The sequence below is a fragment of the Anthonomus grandis genome, chromosome 4 (assembly GCF_022605725.1).
Source record: "Anthonomus grandis grandis chromosome 4, icAntGran1.3, whole genome shotgun sequence".
Lineage (NCBI taxonomy): Eukaryota > Metazoa > Arthropoda > Insecta > Coleoptera > Curculionidae > Anthonomus > Anthonomus grandis.
In genome coordinates, this window is record NC_065549.1 from 15170814 (window position 1) to 15182154 (window position 11341).

At 32.3% G+C, this 11341-nt stretch overlaps 1 protein-coding gene across 2 annotated transcripts in view; it reads left to right on the plus strand.

Moving 5' to 3' along the window:
- The window catches only part of LOC126734955 (hillarin), a 100844-nt gene that overhangs the window by 87102 nt on the left and 2401 nt on the right, over positions 1-11341 (plus strand). For both annotated transcript variants that reach the window (XM_050438810.1, XM_050438809.1), the window contains exons 10-12: positions 2867-3075; positions 3135-3265; positions 3327-3584. In XM_050438810.1, coding sequence (XP_050294767.1) covers positions 2867-3075; positions 3135-3265; positions 3327-3584 — 598 coding nt within the window. The remainder of the gene's footprint in view (positions 1-2866; positions 3076-3134; positions 3266-3326; positions 3585-11341) is intronic.

The window sequence follows — 11341 nt, forward strand, 5'->3', positions numbered from 1 at the left end:
ATCGATGTTTACTTGTGAGAAAATCCCTTTAAAAGCCTAAATCGCTTTAAAAGCCTTTCTTCCTTGCTGCCGCACAAACGCTACAAGTTTTAACCATCGTAACAGCTCACAAAAACACTCAAATGAGACCTTTTAACTTTTTCAACCAGAAACGAAAGAAAAAACACTGAACCTCACAAAAGCCGTTTGACTTTGATAAGATGACTTTTCGCTTATGGTTGCGATGTTGCTATTCTACATTTTGTAGAAGCGTTTGGGAGAATGTAATTTTTTTTTTGTTTAAAAATGTTATAATTACTCTTAGAATAGGTTATATCTATTTCTACATTTTATTTTGAATCCAAACAAATACAAATAATTTATATTATGTGTTATATATAGCTGAAAAGTACCTCTTTCGAAAATATGTGTAAACTTGGCAACAGTGAATCGGTAAATATTTTTGTAAACAAAACACCTCCTTGCCCCTGAGCACATGTACCATCGTGCCGAAAAAAACTGGGACATAAAATTTAGGTAGGGAATTAATTGTCTCCGAGTCTATTATAGTAAATCGCATTCCTTGGGTATGGTACTTATGGCATATTTACGCATTATGAATTTTTGAAGTCTTAATAATTACATATTTAAATAATAATATTGATACAAAACATTTTTATTTTTCGATATTTATTTTTATTTGGAACACATTTTATAAATAAACCAAAACACGTCTAGGCGCACCGTCGTTATCAATTACAGCTTGCAAACGTCGTGGCATACTTAAAATTAAGTTTCTGGTATAATATTTTATATTCTTCGGTATTTGGTCCCATGCGTCATCTATCTCCAGGCGTAATTCATTCTGATTTCTATGCCTAAAGTTATCTTTATATATATATTTTGCCATTTTATCTCACACGTTTTCAATTGGGTTGATACCAGGGCTTTTCGAGGGCAAGAACGAGGGTAAAACTTGAATTCGTCTTTCGTCTAGATAGTTTTGAACTATACGGGCTTTATCTATAGGAGCATTATCATGTTGGAAGAAATCTTGTCCATAGACAACACCAACCAATGACATAATTGTTCAGGATATTGCAATATGCGAAGGCATTAAGCCTTCCCTGCACTATTTGACAAACGCCTAGTCCTCTAAAACTAATCCAGACTCAAACGTTTATACGAACACGTCCACTTTGATTAGTCTTATGTGTATATCTTTCATCATATCTGGTATTAGAAGGCGTGTAAACGCGGATTTTGCCATTATTGCATTATCGAAAGGTTTTTTCATCCGAAAATATTACCGTTTCCCATATGTTGTTTTGGTGTGCATATTAATGGGCAAATTCTAATCCTTCTCTGTTTGTGTGCTTCAGTCAAAAATATTTTATTTGTTGCACAGCAACTTTTAATATCCGAATTTCTTATCCTACTACGAGCTGTATTAGCAGAACCAGGAAAATGTCTTCTTTCGCCTTTATTGCTGTTTCAAACGGATTATTTCTTAGAAAGCCAACTAAATCTCTATCTTGAATGTCCTTTAAAATTGTTGGTCGACCAGAACCTGGATTTCTTACAATAGCTCCATATTCTGCAATTTTTGCCCTAGCTAAAGAAACGGTATTTTTACTAATGCCCAATTCTTCTGCGATTCTTTTTATAGGAACTCCATCCATCAGACGAGTGTATATTATCGCTTTTTATTAACTTTGACAACATCAAAATATATTATTCTAATAGACCAATAGATTTAGGAGATTTTGCTGTCCCAGTTTTTTTTCGGCACGATAGTACTTGTCAAACAAAGTTGTTGTTTACTGATTCTCGTCTTTTAATGTTCTAAGGAAGAGGTTATTTCTATCGATGGCCAATACTTCAATTACTATGATCTTCTGTTTTTGTGTGGTAATAAATGCTTAGGTCAGATTTAAAAATCGAAGCACCTAATCATTAAAATGATTTAATAGTAAGATTGTTCTAATTAAAATGCTAATGATATATTTTATTTGAGGTAGTTTTATAAAATATACATATTGTATGCCATTTTGGTTGTAATTGCGAGGACCCCGGTTAATATTAAAAATATAGCATATTTAATTATTATATCTTCAAAATAAAAGGAGAAAAGAAATGTGATAACCCTGCAGTTTTCACGAAATTGTGCCGTTTTTCATCAATATCAAATTTTTTAGTAATGGTATCAAAGAAAATGTGCCATTTAAAAAAATTTTATTTCAAATTTGATAATTAGTACAATTTCACTATAAAAGTGATGATAAATATAGTACAAAATATTAATAGATTTTTGTACTAGTTCAAATTTTTATTAAGAAAGTAAGGGAGAGTGGAGAGTTGTTTTGGTCAAAACAACTCAAAAAAAACCTTTTTTTTTCGATTTTAGTACTTTCCAAAAAACCTCCTTCATCAAAAACCTCGTTTTTGAAAATTCCATAAATCGTGGGAAATTGTGAAACACGTATATATAATCAATATAATATTTGCGATTTCTATTGTATAATAATACAATAGAAATCGCAAAAAATGCAAATGATTCATTATTATCTAGTAGTTATGATAATGACAGAACACAAATACTCGAAAAAAATTTTCGAAGAAAATGTCAAACACACTGTCTGGAAGATACGTAGAAGCGTGCTATCGAGACGAGCACTACTGCAAAATATGATATAAAATGTTGACAGTAGGGAGAGCTATCAAATCCACCGCTCAGTGCCATCTGTAGCTCTGCTTCGCAACTCTCTGTGGTTCAACACTCTCCCCTACAATTCTATCCATTATCTGAATATTTGCATTTAAATTGAGACACTTAAAAAAGTTCAAAAACCATTTAACTATTAAAAACACTTTTATTATCTTTCAGATATGAATATGACGATCACTACTTCTTAACAGACCCAAAGGAGTTCATTTACGAGTTTTTCCCACTCCAACAAGAGTGGCAACTCCTGAAGAACCCAATCACCCTCCAGGAGTTCGAAGAGTTACCATTTGTCAGATCCCTATTCTTCAGATACGGACTCTACTTCTCTGACCCTAAAACCAAAGCTGTTATGTTCACTGATTCAACAGGTAACAAATTATGAAGAAACCCATATTTGCCAAAATGACAATTTGACTTTAACTTACAGGGGCAGCAACTGTAAAAATCGCTATGCCTTCACACATGCAGGGCACACTAATCTTCCACTACAACCTCAAATTTTATGATAGTGATGGGGATACCTTTGAAGGAGTATCGCTCAAACGATTCGTAATGCAGGTAAAACTTTATTATTTCTATAAAACAAAATCAAAAATAAAAACATGCATTTTCTTTGTAGTCCGTGGTTGGTAACACAGTCGCATTCCGAGTACACGCTCCTTGTAGTGGGACATTCTTGTTGGATATTTTCGCTAACGCGGTCACGCCCAAAGAGTACCTAACAGGAGAACCGATGAAATTCAAGAGTGTCTGTAAGTTTAAAATATGCTGCGAAGACTTGCAAACTGTCATGGTTCCACTTCCGGATTGTGCCAGTGGTGAATGGGGACCTACCAAGGCTACCAGGTTGTTTGGTTTGGTACCAATCACACACCAGGTAAGTTTATTCTTAAGGTCTATTTAAAAGTAGAAGAAACCTAGATTTTCTCTTTTTTTTGGGTATGAAATATTATGGAGACGATCGTATTCAATGCTTATTTCATTTTATTATCTCCAATACTCACAAACTTGTTCTTGATAGTTTTAAATCTAAACTACTGCGGGTTAGATAAAAATCTGGCGAATTTTAAAGCTATATCAGTTTTATCCTTTTTTCAGTTTTATTGATAATACATAACAGCTATATATAGGTTACATGATGTAAACAAAGATTTTTCTTATATAGGAACTGGACACATACTTCACAAGATACATATATAAAGGCAGTAAAATAATAACAGGAAACATAAATATAAGCACCTTGAAAACACGGAAATAAGCAATAATTATTTTATTTTATTGCAAGAAAAGGTATTAACATTTTACATTAATGCGCAAGTGAAATTAATGATTGCAAAAAATGAATAATTGTCATAATAAAATCACTTAAATTGATGCAGCTTCAGGTTGCGAGCGACAAAAAAACCGTAGAAGTCCTGATGGAAACAGCAATAGGAATAGCTGCTTTAATTAAACACAATAAATTTAGCATTTTCCACCAGATATTGTCCTAGACTATTTAACTGAGCAAACGTAAAACCTATATTTAAAAAAGGGCAGAAATATATGGTTGGAAATTACCAACCAATAATCAAACTTGTCGAAAGTGTTCAAAACAGCTTTAAAAATCAACTAGTTAGCTTTATTACGTTTAGATTTCTCAAAGGCACATCTAAAACCAAATTATATTTCCTTCATTCCTGATGAAGAAAATATATCAATCAATCGACATATCCAAATCTTTTTGGATACTGCAGTATTTATAGACTTAGTGAAGGCTTTCCACACTGTGTCATGGAAAGCTAAAAAGTATTGGAATCCAAAAAAAGAATTAAACTCCGGGGTTCCACAAAGTACAATATTATTATATAATATAAATATCGCTTCAATATTATTCATAATTTACATAAAAGACTTAAACTCGATCTAAATGTCAAAATTTGGTCATTTGCACATGGCACTGTTGACCACACATGGGACATAAAGAACGACAATAAAAATTATACACTGATTAGACACAAACCTATTATCTACTCACACAAAAAAAATAGTATATGTACCATTCTCTAGCTGCATTACCGGCCTCCCAATAAATACCCAAATTACTATTAATCCTGAATTTAAAAATTGACCACTTATAATTCAAAGTGTTAATTCAACTAATTACCTAGAAGTAGAAATAGACTCTCATCTGAAGTGGGATAAGCACATTCAATCGCGAACAAAAAATGTGGGATCTTCATTATACAAATCACAAGAATAGTAAACATTTATACAACAAAAACGCTGTACTTATACTGTCCATTTTATGATATGAAATTAACGTCTAATGAAAAAATCAATTTCTACCTTACTAACAAAAAAAATATAAATCAGAAAGAACTTAACATAAAATTAATAAATGAAGAGAAAGCTCTATATATTATAAAAAATATTGAGACTAATGCGGTAGGAATTGATGGAATTTCTATTAAAGATCTTAGGATATGCCTTCCTTACTGCCTGAAACCTTTAGTAAATATTATTAATTGTTGTATTTTGGAAAACAGTTTTTCCAAGTGAATAGAAGAACGATATTATTGTCCCCTTGCCTAGAGTGCCATCTCCTTAAGATTTTAAAGATATTAGACCTATCAGCATTTTACTAGTGGTTTCAAAAATTTTAGAACGTCATATTTATAATGAAATTTCGGAGTTTGTCTATAAGTTAAAAATAATCCCAGACTGTCAATCAGGTTTCCGAAAATCATTTAACACTACAAGTCTTTTGAGCATGATTAATTACATCAGAGCCAAAAATTATATTAAAGAAATAACGTGTTTAACCTTGCTGGACTTTAGTAAAGCCTTTGATACCATAAATCATAAATTACTACTAGCTAAATTATAGTACTCTGGGTTTTTAAGAAATACTATTACATTTTTTAAATCGTATCTTGAAGATCGCTGTCAATGTGTTCGAGTAAGAAAAGATTCAGATCTAGAATATTCAAATTTTTTGCCATTAACTATAGGCGTCCCACAGGGTTCTATATTGAGACCACTACTTTTTTTCTATTTATGTGGCTGATATGGAGGACTGCCTACAATATTCTAAATTGCAACAATGCAACAGACGGTTAGGTGTATCTATCTGTCTTTTGACATGCCAGGCTTGCTCATAGCGCAATATAAAATTAACTATCATTATTAGGGTGTTGTTTCTAACAAACAATAAAAATCAGTTAACTGAAGTTTTGGATACCTTCAAAATAACTATAAGGGGTGAAGCTATACCCATTGTTGTTGAGAAAAAAAGTTTAGGAGTGGTAATTGACGCAAATTTAACTTTTACAACACATGTTAGTAACAAGATTAGAGCCTCTTATGTCCGATTAAAAAGTCTACATCAGTACAAAAACATGCTACCACCAAAAATTAAATATTGGCTATGTGATGTGCTTGTTTTATCATTGCTTGATTACGGAAACATTGTGTATGGGTGATTCATTAAGTTTATTTATCTAAAAAAAATTCAAAAATTACAAAATAGCTGTATGAGGTATTCACTTTAACATATTTAACATACCATTTAGAAATCACATCACTCCTTATTTAAATCTTTCATATGTATAATTTAATATATAAAATTATCAAAACTGGACAACCCGCATTCTAAGACATTTATTTTTCACTCGGGAAGTTTCATATAATACTAGAAACCCTTATCTACTAACAATCCCTATGCATAGAACTTCAGCTTTTGAAAAATTGTTTGAATATACAAGTATTTCCATGTGGAATGACCTGCCTAATCACATAAAAAAATGTTCACCTAGAAGTATTTTATTAAATGTAAAGAATCATGTTTTAAATGCACAACTTGCTGCAGTTATATGATATTTGGAGGGTTCACCTGTGATAGACCTGCTTAGCTGATTCCTGTTTTAAGCTTATTTAACGTTAAATTATTAGTATTTTAATATGTAAAATATATCACTTTTAGTCTTGCCTCTTTCCTCTCCTATGGTTCTAGCTTGCCCTTGCGCTGATTCCTACACTTTACCTATTATCTATAATAGCTCAATCTTTAGAAGCATATTAATTGTTTGTATTTCTAAATGGTAATAAAACTGTTTTTACTTTGATTTGATATGACATTATTGCTTGGAGCGAAGCATATGATAACATATTAAAACCCTTAGAGATATAAATCAGAAAGAGAAGAAACAAAAAAATCCTTAAAATCATCTGTAAGTTTCTGATACATTTGGTACAGATGATCTTTTTAAATACATTAAGCTATTACAAATAAGACAACTATAGTATAAAACCGCACTGATTTACGTTATGAAAAATGAATTAACAACGCTACCCACCAAACAAAATTTTTTGCATAAAATCAAACCGCTCTCCCAAGGATGTTTAAAATAAAAGGCGAATGTTCATTTATGCATATATATAGGACAAAAAATATTTAATAAACATACCACATACAAAAACTTTAAAAAGAAAATAAACAAAAAATAAAAAAGAAAACAAATGGAAATAATCTAAAGATTTAAACAAAACAAAAAATTATTATGACATAGGGGATGGTAAAAAAGCAGTTTAATTGTTTAATTTATTTCTCATTTTTTACAAAATTATATTGGATTCTTTTCGTATTTGGGATTATACTATTATAAATTAGCTTCCACAACATGAATCAACAAGTTGAAAATCCTTATGTCCATTATTTAATCGAGACATCAGCAACGTTTTTCACTTAATGTTTGGGAGAGATAATTAGGGACTTTATAATTGCTCCTTTTTTTACCTCAGTGGTTGAGAGAAGCATATAGAATTTTTTTTGAAAAATATCAAATGAAAAACATCTAAATATTAGGCGAAAAGATCTTTCCATAAATTTACTTTGATTAATAACCTTATTATACATTAAAAATAAAATAAATCTATAAGAAATTTCATGTATATGGGTGCGGGTTGGAGAAAATTAATCTGACTTGATTTTGACGTCTTGACTAAATATTTAGTCATACTCAGGATATAAATCTTAAGAACTCTATTGATGAAAATATCAGTCTTCAGCCTATGGTCAAATACAATGCTTAATTTTTTGATTGAAGCTCTTTTATTGTAATTAAAGATAACAAGGTTTTTGATTCGGTTATTGATTGGGACATGACACATTTCGAGACATTAAGATCATCATCTATATACGCTACTACAAATTGAAAAAAATTAATACGTGTTATCCCAAACGTCGGGTTTAACACATTTTATCTACAGCTCTTAACTTCAGTGGACATAATAGTCAATCGTTACAGATGAAAATGGAGACTGTTTGATCATTTATGTACAAATTGAAAAGTAGTAATCCCATATATAAGCGCACCTGACCTGCAGCTCTTAACTTCAAAAAAATCTTGTATGCAACTCTACCAGTAAAATTTGTTGATCCTTTTGGGAGAATGCCTTAGTAAAATCCATATACATATATGACTGGCTAATGTCTTTCTTGGATGCCGAAATAACTATGTATTAACATAAACTCACAAGAAAAGAATCATGTTAGAAAGAAAAGGACAATATTTCACCGATTCTTTGAATCATGAATCAACAAAGGTGTTAATTTTCATACAATGATCATTTAATTGCCTAATTTTTAATTTCGATAAAACAAATTTAATCATATTACTTCAAAATGTTCTACTGATGACGAGACAGTTAATGTAAATAAAGCAGGGTGGTGTACCCTCACATTTTAGCGCAACTGCCAGGCAATTTTCCAATGAAAACTATCACCGGCGATGGATAGGTCGAGGAGGTACTCTAGCCAGCTAGATCTCCCGATCTTAATCCGTTGACTTTTATTCGCGGGGTCATTTAAAATAAATTGTTTACTTCACACCTGTTGACGATATGAATGATCTTCGTAGGCAAATTGAAAATAGATTTAATTAGGGAATCACTATGAACATTTGCTTTGCTTTGATGTAGGCAACCAAGCCGCTGTTGTTAACGAAACAGTAAACAGTTAATTAAAAATTGTATAACTTTTCAATTTAAACTAAATGCGTTCTGATGAATCAAGAAAGGGATTTGGAAAGTTTCTTATTAACTAACTAACTACATAAGATGTAACGCACTATTAAATAGTTTTTATCTATGGTCTTAATATTTATGTGCTCCAAATCTGACTCAATAAATTGTTCAGCCATGCTTGTGGACAAGGTAATGACTTGTGCGATGAGTATACTATAAGTAGGGGAGAGGTAGGAACACTGATACGCAAAACTTTTAATATTAATAACTTTTTTATTAAACGCTATTTTAAGCTCATATTTTATCTTTACATTTGGCATATAAATAGGAACTGAAAAACGATATTTTTTTTTGACGAAAACTAAAGATAACATCTCAAAAAAATTAAAACTAAAAAATACCAGATGTCTCACTGCACCTATCCATGTTGGAACACTGAGACGCATCACTTATTATTATTTTAGATTAAGACTGTCAAAGTTTATCTCAAATTTCAAAAGCGACTTTTGGCGCTTGGTTAACCCTTGCGTTAAAGGAGCCGGCAAAATCATTTTAATATATTTTTTTAATACATGTGAGATATCTGGGACCATTGGAAATAAGAACCTGTTTCCACATTTAATGCTTTTCCTTAAAAAAGATATTTCAAAATCATTTTCTTTTATTTGAGATTGTTTTCTTTTATTGAGGACTTTGCCCACATAGTATGTTTTTTCTTAGAGTTAAATTCAACAAGCACATATTCCCCGATATTAGGACAGCGATCAAGATATTCGAAACTAATTGGGGGCTCGGGATCTTCACCAATATAATCTTCTCCTCCGCTAGAATCCTGTAATTCAATTTCATTTTCATCTTGTTCATCAGAATCACTATCTAATACGCGCTTTTTTATTTTTTTTTCTTTTGGTGTTTTTTCTCTAGATTTAATAAGTTCCATTTTCTCCGGGGTATCGGTAGCAATCATCATCTTTCCTTTGCGTTTTTTGTTGCTCTCGCCTGATTTTTGAGCTTTAGGATAACCTTTGAAAACACTTGGGCTAACAAAAGTTTTCGTGGCGGTATCGCTGTTACTTGGACCTGCATTTTCTACAACTGGAGGTTCATCTGTATTTTCAGGAGTAGCTTCATCTGCAATAAGCGGCCTATCCGTCACAGAACTCGACAAAAAATCTTCTTCCGTAAAAATATGCCGATCGAATGGAAATATTCCGATTTTCCAAAAAGCACTTGTGATGTTAATGGGCGTCATTGCTCGTCGATATGCTATGCCCACAGACGCAGCTACGTTATAAATCGTAAATGTCTGACCGGGATGGTTCATCATCCATGCATCTACTGCCGCATTATAGAAAGTTTGAAATGGTTTTAGTAAGCCTACGTCCAATGGCTGTAACTTATTAGTGCAGTGCGGCGGTATAGTTAGGATCGTGACACCATTATTTTTACACAAATCGATTGCTTCAATTGATAAATGACTTTGGCGATTATCCATTAGCAACAAAGAAGGGTTTTCCTTGGTGCTACCAGTGTGCTTAATGAAATGTTTAACAACCTGCACAAAGCACTCCGTATTCATGCAACCTGTTTTCGAAGCCAGACTTAAAGTTCCGTTGGGCGCCCCATTTATCAGAAAGTGTTTAAAGTGCACTCTCGGGAATACCATAGCAGGAGGAATAGCTGCTCCCGATGCTCCAACAATGCAACAGGTTGTAACGAGCGTTCCACGTTCCGCACTTGTGGTCTTACTAACCTGTCGTATACCCCTTTGTGCAAACACTTTTTGGGACTTTTGAACGGTAATGGTTCCTGTCTCATCTAAATTATAGATACGACTACCATCTCCAAACACCGGGAAACGCTTTAAAACAGTTTCAAGTTTTGTGAAAAAAATGTCAACGTTAAATTCATAGAAACTGGTTGCCCTTGAAAGACTACAACCTTCTGGGGTCCGAAGAAACAAGTCGGATTGACGCTTCTGAAATCCTTTTCTCCAGGCAAGTGAAGCACTTTTTGATGCATGCCAGTTTGCTGGAATGACTATATTATTATAAACTGCAACTTCATATGAAAATCTTCGGGTATCGTCTCTTGACAGACCATAAAACATTTTGGAACAGTTGATTATATATTCGCTCAAGGCCTTCTCCTGTTCGACAGTAAAAATTTGTTTCACCTTGTAATTAGGACATAAACGAATGTTTTCGTCTTGGTGAATTTTTTTTACATATCTATGGACCGTTTGGAAAGATAGTCCTTTCATTCGTGCAGCTTGACGTATAGAAGTGCCTCCTTGAACTAATTCGATAGCCTGCCTCATCTGGTCTTCAGAGAATCGGCCTATTTGTCGATTGGTTTTGTTTTTTCGTGGCATTTTCTATCTGTAAGAGAATATATTTTGCAAAGGACCTGTTTTATAAAATCCGTAAAGGAACAGTGAGACATTAAATTTCAATTTTGAGTAGGTATTTGTGTTTTTTTTTCTTTTTACTTTATTTTTATTTTAATTTTACCATCATCTATCCATTCTTACGGTTCTGAGACACTATGTGTACAGACTGTATTGGAATAAATTGTTGGTACAGTTAATAATTTTAGTTTACAAAAATAATTTTTTAAAGATTTTTT